Source organism: Homarus americanus, unplaced genomic scaffold (assembly GCF_018991925.1).
Source record: "Homarus americanus isolate GMGI-L3 unplaced genomic scaffold, GMGI_Hamer_2.0 scaffold48354, whole genome shotgun sequence".
NCBI classification, from domain to species: Eukaryota; Metazoa; Arthropoda; class Malacostraca; order Decapoda; family Nephropidae; genus Homarus; species Homarus americanus.
The window spans coordinates 5,253,559-5,271,380 of NW_024723833.1; the positions used below are offsets into that span (position 1 = coordinate 5,253,559).

Sequence of the window (17,822 nt, forward strand, 5' to 3'; positions counted from 1 at the left end):
CCCATATATAAAACAACTTTGAAATACATCTTTGAAATACATCTTTGTTATTATAAAGACATGAACTGAAATGGCATAAAATACTAAAATAATAGAAATAATACAACAGCGACATGACACGACTTGTTTACAACCCATTATTACTGGCGTGGTGCCTTGATCAGCTGTTATTCACCCCAAGGATATTAGTGTAAAAGAAAGTGATGAAATACAAATTCTTTATTTAAGACATGGATAAAAAAAATCCATAAAATAGGTTAAATACAATATATAATTGAAATGGTTTTGAATCCTTCAAAATCTTCCTGTGAACTAGTGGTTCCTTCCGGTGAATCCCAGTCCTCCGACTCGGCTTCGGCTTCATCGCCATCTTCCCGCACCACATCATCCTCCTCACCGTCCAGAGAATTGGATATGCACCATTTTTTTTTATGATTTTTACTACTGTTTGTTTTTATGGCATTCCAAGAATCTATCAGAAATTCGCACAGCAACTCAAGTGGCGCAGCTCGCATATTTCCTCCTTTTGTGAATGTTTTCTCACCTTCAATCATCAACCTGTTCCACTTATCTCTAACTCTGTTCTTGAAAGGCTTATTATGGCATACATTAAGAGGCTGAACAACAGTTGTTAATCCACCAGGTATTACTGCAGTATCTGTTATGTTTTTTCAAGCATTTTTTCACTGGCTCAGTCAAATGAGACCGGAACATATCCCACACTAGCAAACTATGCTCCTTCCTCAGTTCACCTGGTCTCCTACTCCAAATGTGTTCTAACCACAGCATAACTCCTTCGTCCATCCAACCATTCTCATGCACGTGCACATACACCCTCCGCTGGGAACTTAATTTTTGGCATTGTTTTCCGCTTAAAGATAATCATGGGTTTCAACTTTGTTCCATCTGCCAAACAACTCAAAACCACTGTGAAGCGTGCTTATTCATGTCCAGTCGTCTTCACCAAAATAGTTTTTGAGCCTTTTGCTTCCACCGTTCGATTGCTGATCATATCAAAGTTCATAGGAGTTTCGTCCATATTCCTGATACAGGTTAGAGGGAAATTGTGGTTGCGCCGTATTTGAATAATGTACCGTTGTAAACATGTGATTTTGCTCTCCAGGTCACGGGGTAACTTCTGTGCGATCCTTTTACTATTCATAAAATGACTACACCACCCTCTTGTTGCCTTGAAGTCTTTACCGGTGTCTGGATTTGACTTGGCCAGCTTCATTGCGTAAATACACATGGCGTTCCTGGTGATGACGTATCCACTCTCTCGGGTCTCGTTGATCCACTCGAATAATTTCTCCTCCAGTTCTGGCCACTGTTGTTTACCTCTTCTCAGGGCACATTTTGTTCTGGGGATGTCTATTAACTTTTCTTCAGCCTTCTACCACTCTCGAACCTGCTTCTCGTTAACGGCGAATTCTCTTGCAGCTGGAGAGTTGTTTGATGCCTTTGCAAATCTTACAACTTTTAACCTGAACGATGCGTCGTATTTCATACGTTTTGCGGGTAGGGCCATTTTACCACAAGGTTTAAAGACAACCACCTCATAGCTATGGAAAATGCCAAGTGGAGAGAATGTGGTAAACAGATAAGAGGTCGACTATGAAGGTGAGTCAGTCCAGTATCGAATGTCAACCCGTTCGTAACGGTAATGCTCATAATGAGTTGAGTTTGTGGGTCGGCTTATACACACGACATCAGCCTGGAACTGATATTTCAGCTAAATATTCGGGGGTCGCCTTATACGCCGAGAAATAGAACAATAGAAGTAGCTATCCACTAATGGTAAAGAGAAAAGTGAGATGGATTGGGAACACCTACGTATGTAAGCGCATACATGTGAAAACAAATCATTTCTCTACATAGGAATATGAAAGCAACATTTATTACTGTTCATATACAGGTATGTTTTAAATAATACTTACAAATGTAAAACAAAAATTCACTCACCAATGGTGGTAAAGTCTAAAACATAGGGACAGCCAATGAATGTTGTGAGCTTTTACTCAGATGATGAAGTCATCAGGTTCAACTCTGGCTGAAGTTGTAGTATTTTTCAATAGTTATGGTCATCACTGTCAGTGTAAAACTTCAACAACTTGTCTTTGTTTCTTTTTCATATACGGTGGTACTGTAGTTCCCACACCATATTCTTTCGTAAGACGCTGCACAGGCACACCACGATCAAGCTTCTGTAATAACTCAACTTTCTGTGCTATCGTTAAGGAGATGCTTTCTTTTCTTCTCACTGTTACCCATAGGGGTATCTGAAGCTCTTTTTGACATTTTTACAGTGAAATGAAACAAAATCACCAAAAATATCAGAGCAGCAGCTGATACAGGTATGACTAGCAGCAGTGCTGAGACACAACAGACGCCTCACACCCACTGGCCGGCGTGGGTCAGGTCATGTTCGTGCACACGAGTGATACTCCACGAAAAAACTTACGGTTTTCAGAGGTTTTTGGAATTGCGGATAAGAAAAATAAAAATAATAATTAACAGTCTATTGAAAGAGCATGGCAGCCGGAAGGCTGAAAATATACAGTTACATAATTGGGGAATGGGTCTCTTGATTTACAAATAATATACAAGTAACATAAGTGATACAAATATGATATATAATAACTAAGTGGGGAGAATCTCAAACTACAGGGCAAAAAGTAAGATTGATTGGGAGTGAATGCACTGGTTGATTACAAGTTATTGATAATTAGTACAATGGTTGGGACTGGGCTGTTCTTAGGGCCAATTGCGAGATCAGCCGTGGTATCCCAGCAGTCGTAATACAATGGAGTGAAAATTTTTTGATTATTCAAGATGGGCCATGGTGGTACCCAACTGTCGTTTGTTGTTACTACGTCATCGTAGGGTAGTCAGGTGTACCAACTACCAGAAGACTTGGGGGTTGGTATGCACCCTGAAAACGTCAGTGGCACAAAATGTTTGCTCTTACTACACGATTTACGAGCATAAAAAACTTGAATCCCAAGCTAAGGTGCACCTCATTTTCCTATTTTCTTGGATTATAAGCCAATTCTGGGAATAAAATATGATTATTTATAGTGAATATAGGTAAATAAAGCCTGTGACAACCATAAAAATGTAGGAATTGAGTGTAATATCTGCTCCTTTCTTCTTTAGCCTTATTAAATCTAACAATAAAGTTACAAGTTTTTCATGAACTTGGGGTTGGGTGAGTGTAATAAAGAGAACTATGGCATGTTCGGTGGATGAAGTCAGTAGAATATACCAAAGTACAGTATTAGGTATTATAATTTTGTTATGACATTGATGAACTCACTGTACAGATGAATTGGGATAAAATCTTGAAAAAATATCACCATAACTGTTAGTTTTCTATCAAACAGGAAATTATCTTTATACCAAAATTTTTACTTTCATATTATACAAGGCCAGTTATGTACAAGATATGAAAACTTGAGATAATCTTTTCTCCACCTGATTATAGTAATGCAATAAATACCCTTTCAAAAAAAAAACAAGACATGAACACTTTCCCAATGTCAGGAGTAAAAATGCATACAATATGTTAAGACGTGGACTAAACCAGAAGTCGGAGAAAAGTCTCTGCTGTTTAAATGGTCTTTTATTTGGAAAAATATTACATGTAAATACTGCATATGGAGCTTCACCAGAGAGCCTTCATATAGTTAGTGTGCAGACATTTGTTTACAAGGCATATACTCAACTATTATGGAAATGAAGACATGTTAGGTTAGATTAGGTTCATCTTGTGAGCAAATGTCATGGAACCCATATACAGTAGGTATAGTCATGAAATTCTACTAACTAATCAGAGACTAATAATGTTAAACATAGAACAAGATGATAAGTAAATGGTTTAAAAATATACTCAATACAGTCTGCAATCTTAATTGCAAATCATTCCTGCATTTTTTAATGTTTAATATAAATTAATAATAATAAGAATACAATGATAATGCTTATTTCAGAATATAGCCTTTATTAAAAGCAGGATATGTTATAATATATGGGTGATCAAGAGTAAAGTATTTTAAAAGAAAAATCATCCACAAATTTCACAAATAAATTAATACGTAATATCCACGTATGTATGCAGTGTCAAAAAAAAAAAAAAAATGATAATAATTAAGGCATACAGTATGTTATGATTTCTCCAAGGTATATGTTCAGAAAATTCCAGAAACTGCATTTTTTCTGGTCTTAGTAATTTGGGGATTTTATGGAAAGAATCCAAATTTTTCTGGTCCGAGTCTGGGAACCAGTTCTGAGGTTAGGTTAGAAAGCAAATTCCAAAATCTTCCCTGGAACCGGAAAAATTCCCTATCAATCAAATGACACCAAGATTTTTTTTCTTCAGTATTGGTGAAAGGTGAATAGTCAGCTGTATCTCTACCCGTAAGTGAAAATAGTAATTAATATTGTGTTAGTTAAATTTGCAAATTCTGAAACCTCTATATTTATGATGGTTAATATTTATAAGTTTCCAACATCTAAATATTGAGGGTAATTTTGTCTGTTAAAAAAAAAAATAAAAAAAAAATTCCAATGGAAACTCAGATTTGTTTGGTTTGATATGCAACACACACACTAAAATTTTTTTTTTTTTTTTTCTAATGTACTGTAGTGTATATTGTTATAGTGATTCCAAAACTTTGATCCCTTTTTTTGTTGGAGAAATTCATAGAACAAAAATTCAAAGCCCTTTAAAATTTTAGTGATCTATATAAAAATGCTACCTAACTGGAAATTGACTTAACTATCATAAAATAAAGTATACTGTCTTTCATATTTTAAAGGTTGGATTAAGGACAAATTCACTTACATTAATTTCTGGTTACAGTTAATTAGTCAAGTGTGACATATTTCTGTTGTCATCATTAGAATGTACGTATATCATTTTTATTGAAGATTCATAATTTCATTATCTTTGAATATCAAAGAATTGTAATATAAAAACAATTAACGATAAAGGGAGTCATACCTGTGATTACTTTCTACAATTATTACATCTAGCTATAATTGAGTGGAGCATCAAAGTGAGTTAGGTAAGATACAAGGAGTTTAAAGATGAAAATGTATTACAGTCTCTCCTCGACTTACGGCGGTGTTCCGTCCCGACGACCAGGTCGTAATACCTGAAATATTGTTATTAAATATTATCATCAATGACTTCTTTTGGTATCAAACATCTATCGTGAAGTGATTGTCATTTGAACTTTACGGAGTCTGAATTTGTAAAAAAAACAAGACTAATGTTTTTGATCTACTCATAATCAATTTGGTAAAATGAATGTTTAGGTCATCCACCTACTTTGCATTTGAAAAAACATAATTTCAATGTCACCAAACCTAACCTAACCCAACTTAACTAATCTAACGTAACCTAACATAACTGGTAAAAATCGGTCAACTTAAAATCATAAAATTCGCTGGATGGCCAAAAGATAATATCATCATCAATTCCATTTACTTTAGAAGGACTTATCATTTTTGTTGAAATCATGGACATACTGTCAATGGCAAAGTTAATTAATATCACCACTTCAACTGTTGACCCAAACAAGTCGTAAAGTAGTTCTTTCTTGTAATACAGCCGACCCTCGTTAATTCGGACCCCTTTAATCCAGATTTCGGATAATTTTGACGAAATCTGAACTAAACGAGGGACTGTCCGTATCAAATTTCTGGTTCTTGGATTGTCCGATAGATGGCGTGTGCGCCAGACCGCCAGTCATTGTTGACTTAGCGCCATATTCGAGTATCAGTGTTGTGTTGCCCTGCAATTTTCGTTGATATTTCAGTGATTAGGGATCTTTCAGCCTTGTATTTTACATCATGTCTTCAAGGGGGAGTAATACGCTGAAGAGGAAGTATGTGACCATTTCTGTGAACCATAAACTGTAACTTATAAGGAAGTTAGAGGCTGGTGCTTCGGTGGCTAGAGTTTGTGACGAGTATGGTGTTAAAAAGCAAACAGTTTCGGACATATGCAAGGCTAAGGACAAACTCACTGCATTTTCTTTGAAATATAATGCAATATTATGCAATATTAACCCCTAAATCGGTTAATTAGACAATCGGCTAAAACGGACACCTTTCCCCCCCAATTACTCCGTTTTAACGAGGGTTGACTGTACATTGAGTCACTAAGGGAATAAAAAAATAAAACATGAATTTAGGTCACTGAATTTATCTTAATAGCAGCAAATTGTGGTTAAACTGATACACAAATGAAACATGCCTGGGAAGTACCTAGCACGAGTTACCTGGCATATTTGGACTTATTAAAATATGAAATCTAGGCTAATAAGTAATTATACTAAGGAAATAATTATTTGGTAGTGCTGGACGGTTATTAATTGTGCTCATTACGAAAATTGGGTCGATGTTATTTCTGATAAAGGACGTCCATTGACCATCACGGATGGACCAGTTTGGATTCACCTGGCAATGGTTACCCGGCATATTTGGACTTATTAAAATATGAAATTTATGCTACAAAGTATTTATACTAAGGAAATAATTATTTTGGTAGTGCTGGACTGTTATTAATTGCCCTCGTTACAAAAATTGAGTCGATATTAATTCTGATAAAGGACGTCATTCACCATCCCTGAGGAAGCTGTTCTCACCACTCTTCAAATAAACCATTTACGACTTTTTTTAGTTCAATTTGATAAATTTCTACACACAAATTATTGTATTAGTTATCTTAAAGGCTTACCTTTTATGATGGTTAGGCGAATTTGGGGGATATAAACGGCGATGAGATAAGTAGAGGCTGGCGGCATTTTTCGTACACAAACATGGACCTCTTTTAAAAAGAACAATACAATTCTGCATGTGCTGTTCTATATGGAGCATATCGTATAAAAAATATTATTACTTTGCAGATTTATACATTTTAAGTGCATCCAAATCAGTTTTCTTTCTTTTGGTTTAAAAAATAGTTCCCTCGTAGTAATCATCTGGCGGGGGGTACGTGTACCACGAAATTTCCCCATGTTCCAATAACAAATCGTACATATTTTTTTTTATTTTAGCCAAAATCGCTTCTTGCATAACAACCATGGGAGTACTACAGCATGGTATACACCACGGCTGATCTTGCAATTGGCCCTTATAGCGATCAGTTTGTGATCATATGGGCTGGATGCAGTTGTGGTGTCAAACAGCAATTTTCGGGCGAGGGATCTTGGGTGGTAGTAGGAGCCGGTGTTGAGGATGGTGCAGAAGCTTCTCACCAAATTTGCAGATGAGGTCGTGGTGATGGTCAGTGAGAGCCGAGAGGGTCGGTGTGTTGAGCGCTTCTTGATATGTGGAGTAGGAAGAGGAGAGAATATTCTTGCATGCCCTCTTTTGCACTTTTTCTAGGTGTTATTGTTGTGTGGCATTTAGGGAGGAAGACCAGGTAGGGGAGGCATAGGTGAGCTTGGGAAGTATGAATGTTGAGTAAACACTAAGGAGCTCGGGGGCAGGAACTCCGAGGGACTTGATTATGTGGATGAGGTGGAGACGGAAACTGGAGGATTTGACAACTTCACCTACATGTGGTTTCCAATTTAGTTTATCTATGGTGATGCTGAGGAGCTTAGTGGAATCTACAACCTGGAGTGTGTTAGGACCTAAAGTAATGGAAGGGGGTGGGACAATGTCGGAGGAGAGGTTGATGTCCATAACCATGGTTATGCACGTGGTTGTTGGTGGCCCAGTTTTGGAGACTTCAATAAATCCTGAAAGGCTGTATAGTTGGAAGCAGAATTGTTGACACTGATCCCAATGGTGGAGTCGTCGACATATTTCCAGCAAGCAGGAGTTTCTCTTTAGGCATCATTGATAAGCATAGTGATCCCATCTTGATGCTTTGGGGAATGCCACAGGTGAGTGACAATGGTGGAAACAGCCCCTCGGAAGCGTACAGCTTGGCGTCAGTTACTGAGGAAGTCTGTAAGCCATGGTGTAAGACTTCTTCGAAACCCAAAGTCGATAGCTTTGTTGATGATTAAATTGTGGGCGACTAGGTTGAATGCCTTGGTGAAGGCGACAGCTACAGACGCTTTTCATTTCTCCAGATGGCGGTATATGTAGTCGAGAAAGCTGACAAGACAGTGAGTGGTGGAGGAAGTTTTCATATTAAATTGCTGAGGATATACGGCTCCTGCAATATCAGCATAAGCCCAGTCAAACACAAAACTTTCACAGATTAAGCTGGGTATTGGGGTGATTGCAATGGGTTATAGCTGATTTAAGGTTTGTGGGCTGGTTGACTTGGGCACTGGTGACATATGAAGTCTTCCAGTCAGCTGTACATCTGGCTTGACTGAGGGAAGCATTGATGGAGCAGAGGGATTTAGCAAGCTCCAGGGAGAACTCCTTGAAGAGTTTCATTGGTAAGTTAATGGGGGTGGTGGATCGTTTTAACTTCAGTTTGTCTAGACGTTTTGCTACTTCAAATTCTTCTACTAAGTCAGTGGGAAAGGGGGCTGGTAGGTAAGCAGGGAGATTGGTTGTGTCAAGCCGGGGGACCGTCTGGCATATAGTAGTGAAATGGTTATTTGATTGCTCAGCTGCGTTAACATTAGTGGGATGGCTAAGGAAGGGGAGGGGGCGAGTCTTATTGTTTAGTCCACGAGTTCTTTAAGCTTACCAATATCACTGACTGATGTTTGTCTGCTTCAGGTGTTGCAATTTGGTTGGGTAGTAAGACTTCTTTGCAGTGCGTATTTCGCGGATGACTCTGTTGCGAAGAGAACTGTAGCGGTTGTGGTCATTGAGCTAAAAGGCTCTGACTCTGTTGCATAAGTCTTTTGATCCGAGGTGTGATCCAGGGCAAATCAGCTGGGTGAGATATGACGGACTTCTCGGGGAAGAAGTGGTGGTGAGCTTCCGTGGTGGTGTTTGTATAATTTATCCATTTGGTGTCCACGTCATCCACACTAAGTACTTCAGTCCAGGGATGGTGAACTATCCACTGCCTGAAGAGATGCACTGCAGAGTCAGTAATTGGCCTGTAGGTCTTGATGTAGGGTCTCTGTACTTGAGTGGGAGTGGCAGCTGGGGACCAGAGCACTGATAGGTTGGTACTGGTCCGCTAAGTCGGTTAAGATAAGGTCGAGGGTATTTTGACAGTGTGTGGGGAAGTTCACAACTTGTGATAGTAACAGCTGGTCCTTGGATATCAGTGTTGTCAATTTCATTATAATCCCTGCATAATACTAACTTGGCACATAGGTACCTAACTCTTAGGTGGTCTGAGGTCTTGAAGATTCATTGTGTTGTCCATGTGATGCAATTCCCCTGAAGAATTCAGGATTAATGGATAGGGTTAATTGTTATAGCTATGTCTCACTGCCAGTCTTGAAAATATAATAACTGCTAAATATTTTAGTCAGGGGAACCCATTATTCAAAATGTTTTCTATTTCACAGATCATTTTAAGAAATTTGGATAGAATAGAGAAGCAAGGAGATAAATCTTACAAACTTCATGGCAAGTTCTCTCTCATTGACTTGGCTGGTAATGAGAGGGGAGCAGACACCTCAAGTGCTAACAGACAAACTCGTAAGTTCTTTGTGATTTTATAATTTCTTTGGATAATCATATGAATATATCATTCATTTGAAACAATGATTAGTATTAAAGAAAAAAAGGATTTATCATAAGAATCAGGTCTGGTAATTTTGGCCCCAAATCCCTTTTTTTTTAATCAAGCCACAGTCATCCAGGAAGTAAAGATCACCAATATATTCCTTAATTTCAACTTTGTTACATTTATATGTTGTGGTCTATTAAGTGTTACCTGTATATCTCAATAACAATTAATCCACTTAAATATATTTAGCAGATAGTTTTGATGTTAGAAATTTAATTTATTACAAGGAAATGTTAGTATATAGACTTATTAAATTATTATTTAGTGAAATACAGTGTACTTTTAACTTCCTGATTATTAACTTCATATTATACTGTTCATTTATATAAAATTCTAAAGTATAGTGTTAGTGAGGTTTTCTATAGAAGTAGAATGAGATGCTTCAGTTGATCATATCCATCAAAATTAGGTGATTTATATTTTTCTTGTACAGTACAAGTAATTAGTACTTTGATGCAAGAAACAAATGTACAAGTCATAGAATACTAATACTGTCTGTTAATTCTACAGGAATGGAAGGTGCAGAAATCAATAAATCTCTATTAGCTCTTAAAGAATGTATCCGTGCTTTGGATCGCAAAGGATCACATTTACCATTCCGAGTCTCTAAATTAACCCAAGTGCTACGTGACTCCTTCATCCGAGACAAGAGTAAGACATGTATGATTGCCATGATATCTCCAGGAATGAACTGCTGTGAGCATACATTGAATACATTAAGGTTAGTTCAGTGTTATAATTGACACTCAACATAAGTGAGGTGAATAACAATACAGTATGTCCTGATAATTCGCAGATATTTATTTTGCGGTCCTCTATTATTCGCGGATGGCACCCTGGATGTACCCAAGAATGTCTGCAGGTTGTTTTAAAGTTGCCGGCATTTTCGTGGCCTGTACCGGAGACGTTTGTTCTAGAGACAGTAATTTCCTTTACCTGTATTGTGTGTGTGTGTCTGTAGACACTACACACAAACACATACAAATAAATAATAATGGGAAAATACTCATGCAAATAATCAGAAACAAATGTAAATTAAAAATGTTGATTCCACCCTCAAGTTTACGTGCTTTATTAATAACAAAGCATGGAGTGGACTTGAGGGTAGACTCAATATTTTTAATACATTTCTTTCTGATTGTGTGAGTATATATGTACAGTCGGCAAAAAAAATATTCTATACCCCTAGGTCTGATGGCCTCTGCACTGATCGCTGACTAAGGCCATTTTAATTTGATAAGGTTGGTATTTCTGGTTGTGTGATGCATTGTATAACCAGTATGATGTATTTTTTATATCGTATATAGTTAATACAGAGAAATTGACAGGAATTGCCAGTATATATATATATATATATATATATATATACAGTTGTACCCCACTTAACGCGGTCAATTGAACCCAGAGGGTCCCGCGTTAAGTGAAATCCGCGTTAAGTGAACAACAGAACATATGGGATTAATTCCAATAGAAACCGGCCCGACCCCCAAACTCCACTTTTGGAAGGCACATACCTATGTTGTAGTAAAAATAACATCTTAATTTTATGATGGTACATGCACACAATTAATACTTAAGAGAAATAGAGAAATACAGTCGCCAAGTTAATGTCCATTCAAATAATGGACTCGACTCCCTCCCCCTCTCACACTACACAGCCGGCTAACAGATGGTCGGTCGGTCCCTCCCTCCCCCCCCCACCCCCCACCAACCTTCCCAAGGAGATGTGTGGGATAACCTCAAACTAAAGTTAGGAAAATATAATTGACATTGCTGGATTCCTTGTAAGACCAGGAATATTTTGAATATAAATGTCATATATTTTGCACAAAAGATAACATAGTTACCTAGAGAAAAATTTTTATCTAAAAATTGTAAGTTTAAAGCAAAATATATGATGTTTATATTCAAAATGATCACCAAATTATAAGAATTCCAGCAATGTAAATTATATTCTGACCGGGTAATTTGTATGAATTTTATGAGCTAAAACAAATATCTTCAGTTAATAAAAAAAAAATAATCTTCACGACACTATCTGTCAATCAAAGTACCCCACCTTGCCTCCCCCCCTCTTCCAACCGCGCGGTCAGTCCCAACCCTCCCCCCCACCCCCACCAATCCTCCCTTCCAGAGTTTTTAACATTTAGTATTAAATAATACCTCAGATTAAAGTTAGGATAATATAATTGACATTGCTGGATTCCTTGTAAGACCAGGAATATTTTGAATATAAATGTCATATATTTTGGACAAAAGATACCATAGTTACCTAGAGAAAATTTTTTATCTAAAAATTGTAAGTTTAAAGCAAAATATATGATGTTTATATTCAAAATGATCACCAAATTATAAGAATTCCAGCAATGTAAATTATATTCTGACCGGGTAATTTGTATGAATTTTATGAGCTAAAACAAATATCTTCAGTTAATAAAAAAAAATAATAATTCTTCACAGGGTAACAGATGGTCGGTTGGTCCCTCCCTCCCCCCCACCACCCACCAACCGTCCCAAGGAGATGTGTGGGATAACCACTAAATTTTAATAAATAATAACTCAAACTAAAGTTAGGATAATATAATTGACATTGCTGGATTCCTTGTAAGACCAGGAATATTTTGAATATAAATGTCATATATTTTGCACAAAAGATACCATAGTTACCTAGAGAAAAATTTTATCTAAAAATTGTAAGTTTAAAGCAAAATATATGATGTTTATATTCAAAATGATCACCAAATTATAAGAATTCCAGCAATGTAAATTATATTCTGGCCTGGTAATTTGTATGAATTTTATGAGCTAAAACAGGCAGTCAGGCAGGGTGGCGGGTGGGGCAAATCTAAAAATAGCGTCTCGGACACTCACCGCGTATATGTGGAAAAAATCCGCGTTAAGTGAAAGTTCAGCTTTGGCAAGGCACCGCGTATATGCGAAAACGCGTTAAGTGAAACCGCGTTAGGCGGGGTAAAACTGTATATATATATATATATATATATATATATATATATATATATATATATATATATATATATATATATATATATATATATATATATATATATATATATATATATATATATATACAGTGAGTTCTGCTATAACGCGTGTTTTGATAACGCGAATTTGCTCTAACGCGATTTATGAATTAGGAACGATATTTGTATAACGCGAACGCTTGTTTGCTATAACGCGATTTTTGCTTACTATTTCTCCAATTTTGTGGTATTAATTGTGAATATGGTAAAGAAGAATATCTCCAAGAAGCGTTCTGGTGAAGAATTCCCGGTGATGATCGTAAAAGAAAGGATATAACACTTGAAGAGAAGCTCGATGTGATCAACCTCAAAATCACCCTTCTCCCCCATCAAGTTACATTCATATTTTTTCAAGGTAGTGTTACATTTACTGTATGATTTCATTATTAGATATGAATGTAACATTTATTTAGACTGTGGTATCCTTTGTGTTAGGCTAACTACTAAATTTTGCCGATTTCGAGTAATCTGCACCTAACCCTATTTTCTCCATAAGCCCCGTTATTTCTATTACGCGATTTTCTATAACACGATATTTTACAAGAACACAATTATCGCGTTATAGCAGAACTACCTGTATATATATATATATATATATATATATATATATATATATATATATATATATATATATATATATATATATATATATATATATATATATATATATATATACACAGTGAACCCTCACTTTGCGCGGTCAATTGAACCCACGGAGGCCCGCGTAAAGTGAACAACATAACATATGGGATTAAATGAAATAGAGACCGGCTGACCCCCAAACTCCACTTTTTCCGACACAATACCTATGTTCTAGTAAAAATAACATCTTAATTTTATGATGGTACATGCACACAATTAACACTTAAGAGAAATAGAGAAATACAGTCGCCAAGTTAATGTCCATTCAAATAATGGACTCAACTCCCTCCCCCTCTTCTCACACTCGCTGAACATCCTCTAGAAAACACTAGATTTTAGGTATAGTAATAAATAATACCTCAAACTAAATTAGGATATGACATTGGAATAGAATATTTGAATATAAATGCCATATATTTTGCACAAGATAACATATTTACTCTGAGTAAACAAAATACTTACATTAGATTAAAATTTGTATGTCTAAAGCAAAATCTATGATGTTTATATTCAAAATGATCATCAAATTGTAGAGTTCAGCAGTAAATTATATTCTGGCGGTAATTTGTATGAATTTTATGAGCTAAAACAAATATCTATAGTTAATAAAAAAAAAATATTCTTCATGACACTATCTTCAATCAAAACACCCCACCTTGTTCTCTTCCCACCATGCCAGTTGGTGTCCCTCCTCCCCCTCCCTACCAGAGAAATGTTTGGGAGAAACAAAATATTTAAATTTTAGTAATAAATAATACCTCAGACTAAAGTTGGATAATATAGTTCACATTGCTGGATTCTGGCAAGACCAGGAATATTTTGAATATATCTGTCCTATATTTTCAAAAAGATAACATATTTACTCAGAGTAAACAAAATACTTACAGTAGATCTAAAATTTGTATGTCTAATGCAAAATCTGATGTTTATATTCAAAATGATCATCAAGTGTAAATTCCAGCAATGTAAATTATATTCTGGCCGGTAATTATGAATTTTATGAGCTAAAACAAATATCTTCAGTTAATAAAAAAAATATTCTTCACGACACTATCTGTCAATCAAAGTACCCCAACTTGCTACCCCTCTTCCAACGTGCCAGATGGTCTTCGGTCCCAACCCTCCCCCACCCCCACCTTCCTCCCTACCAGAGAAGTGTTGGTGAAAAAACTAATTTTAACTTTTAGTAACAAATAATACCTCAGGCTAAAGTTAGGATAATATAATTGACATTGCTGAATTCCTTGTAAGACCAGGAACATTTTGAATATAAATGTCATATATTTTTGCACAAAAGATAACATATTTACTCAGAGTAAACATTAGATCTAAAATTTGTATGTCTAATACAAAATCTATGATGTTAAAATGATCATCAAATTGTAAAATTCAGCAATGTAAATTATATTCTGGCTAATTGTATGAATTTTATGAGCTAAATAAAAAAAAAATTATACTTCCTACGTATATGGGTAAGTGAACAGCGGAAAGTGAAAATTCGTTCTGGCGAGGCACGATATGGAAATCACGTAAGTGAAACGCGTAAAAGCGAGTAATACTACTTGTGATGTATTTTTAATGAAAATACCGGTATTTAGAAATATGGTATTGTAGTTTTCTATTGTTTCAAATTTAATTAACTAAGATTGATGTTTCAAATTAATGAACAAAAATTTATGTACAGTATCTAAAATAAACTTTGAAAAATTAATAATACCGCTTAGCGGTTTTAAACACAGCGTTTTACCGTATCGCGGTGCCTGCAAGGCTCAAGTTTTCAATATACGCGGTGAGTGTCGGCTCGAGCTATTTTAGATTGCCCCACCGCCACCTGCCTGACTGCCTGTTTTAGCTCATAAATTCATACAAATTACCCGGCCAGATATAATTACATTGCTGGATTCTTGATTTTGAATATAAACATCATAGGCCCATTAGTAAGCTACTCTGAGTAAATGTTATTTTTGTGCAAAATCTGTTTGTTGTATTCAAAAATCCAGCAATGTCAAATCTAACTTTTTTGAGGAATTATTTATTACTAAAAAAAATATTCTGGTTTTCCTACACATCTGGTAGGGACGGTTGGTGGAGGGAGGAGGAAGAGACAGACCATCTGTTACCGTGTGAAGAATATTTTTTTATTAACTGAAGATATTTGTTTGCTCATAAAATTCATACAAATTACCGGTCAGAATATAATTTACATTGCTGGAATTTATAATTTGATGATCATTTGAATATAAACATCATAGATTTTGCATTAGACATACAAATTTTAATGTACTCTGGTAAATATTTATCTTTGTCAAAATATATGACATTTATATTCAAAATATTCCTAATCTTAAAGGAATCAGCAATTGTATTATCTAACTTAGTTTGAGGTATTATTTATTAAAATGAGTGGTTTTCCCAAAAATTTCTCCAGAGAAGAACCAGCAGTGTAGTGTGAGAGAATCAGTCCGTTATTTGAATGGACATTAACTGGCGACTGTATTTCTCTAAAGTATTAATTGTGTGCATGTACCATCATAAAATTAAGATGTTATTTTTACTAGAACAGGTATTGTGGTGGAAAAAGTGGAGTTTGGGGATCGGGCCAGTTTCTATTGGAATTAATCCCATATGTTCTGTTGTTCACTTAGCGCGGTTTTCACTTAACACGGTACCCTGTGGGTTTTATTGACCGCGTTAAGCGGGGTACTACTACCTTTATGTTTTACATCGTCTTGTGCATACCATACCATGCATTTGGCTACTTTGGGCTTGCTATGATGACGCAAGAGATCTTCCCTGGCAACTGTACCGACACTCACAGCTGGTGGTGCGTTGGTGCGTCGTTTCCATTGTTTTTCAACCTAACTAAACTATTACCTGTTTAGAGGTCGACCCCCAATTTTTTGCCAAATAATTTGGTCTTAAAAACTCGAACTACACACAGGTATACTGTATACGGTAAATAAGGACATGGGGGGGGGGGAGGCAGCAAAAGTACACAGATTTTTAACATTCACGGGTATCTGTTACCTAACCCCCATGTATGTTCAGGGCCTGGACGACATGACACAGTTGAGCCAGGCAGTCAACCATGACATCACTGCATTGTCAGAAGGTTGTATAGGGTGCCTGAAAATTATTATGAGCAAATAAAATTAAAATGGCATGGAAGTCATAACTTAAGGGACATGGAGAACAGTCACTCTCAAAATGCCTAAACCTTGGAAACCTTTGTTCTTCTCTCTACAACAAGCCTTTCGTCTCGCATAACTAATATCCCTGATAAATACATTGTTTCTATCACTAATAAATTTTAATCTGTCACGTGTGTCCAAAATCCTTGATTCACATCTATTCAGCATTGTTGGGACAACTGTTCCCTTGTACATCTGCATCTTCCTCTCTTAATTCATTTTCTTTCTCATTCCCTTCTTTCCTTCCCAAATTTGCTAATATGCCCACTATCACTCCATTAAACTGACATTCATTCCTCCCTCTTTTTATTATTTTATTCTTTTTCCTGTTTACTATTAACTCCTGCTATGCACACTTCAAATCTCATTCACTAACATAACATGTGCAGATTTTCTTCTGGATCACTCGCCTGAGCAGTGTCATCAACCACATACTCCTCTCCCTTCTGCTTCCTTAACATATTTATTAAATTTTGTGCCTTTCTCTGTCACTCTTGCTGCCCCTGCCATTGAATATTTATTGTTTTTAATTGAAAGCTTCCTTTCCAGGTATGCTGACCGTGTAAAAGAATTGGGATCCTCTGAAAATTCTGAGGGAAATTACAAATCTTCACCATCAGAAAAAGAACCCGATGAAAATGGTACCAGTGATGCTGGCTACTCAAGACTATCAAATCTAAATGTAAGTATTTTTGTCATGGTTGAAAAACAGGGAATGTGTTGCTATTGAGAATTTTCTGCATTATGCTACTGAAGTCATGGGAAAATATGTTTAGAATGATTATACAGCTTTTATTTATTTGAAAGCTGTAAAACAGTGTACTGGTTTGGAAAAGGCAGGCAATTTTATTTGGGGCTGGTAAAGCCAGGGAATTTTACAAATAAACCTGGAATTTTATGTGAATTCAACTTCAAAATAATGTTATTTTGATAGCAATCATACCATAAATTAGTGATGCACTATATAATAGTACAAATTCCAGTAAATGGTCTACTCTAATAACTGAATTGTTTGTGTATCTATCATTTACTGTTACTGATCAAATAACCAAATATTACTGGTTTTTCCTCCTAATTCTGCAATGAGTATTGTCAGAGATGAATTGTTCTTATAATTGACTTTATTTAAATGGGTTATTCCACATATTTATCATGAATCATAGAGGTTGATCAGGAGTGTGGCTTCTCGGTTTTTCCGGATTTCTTGCATTTTAGGAACGTCCAGCTTGACCCACATGAGTAGCGCAAATCCGAGGAGAAAAATATGGAGTGGGT

General features: G+C 36.0%; 1 protein-coding gene across 9 annotated transcripts in view; it reads left to right on the top strand.

The window, feature by feature from the left end:
* Positions 1-17,822, top strand: part of LOC121863768 (kinesin-like protein KIF2A) — a 149,875-nt gene that overhangs the window by 124,675 nt on the left and 7,378 nt on the right. For all 9 annotated transcript variants that reach the window (XR_006088455.1, XR_006088456.1, XM_042362556.1 and 6 more), the window contains 3 exons: positions 9,450-9,582; positions 10,184-10,394; positions 17,097-17,229. Coding sequence is in view for 7 of the 9 variants with exons in the window: in XM_042362556.1 (XP_042218490.1) it covers positions 9,450-9,582; positions 10,184-10,394; positions 17,097-17,229 (477 nt within the window). In the remaining 2 variants the exon portion in view is untranslated. The remainder of the gene's footprint in view (positions 1-9,449; positions 9,583-10,183; positions 10,395-17,096; positions 17,230-17,822) is intronic.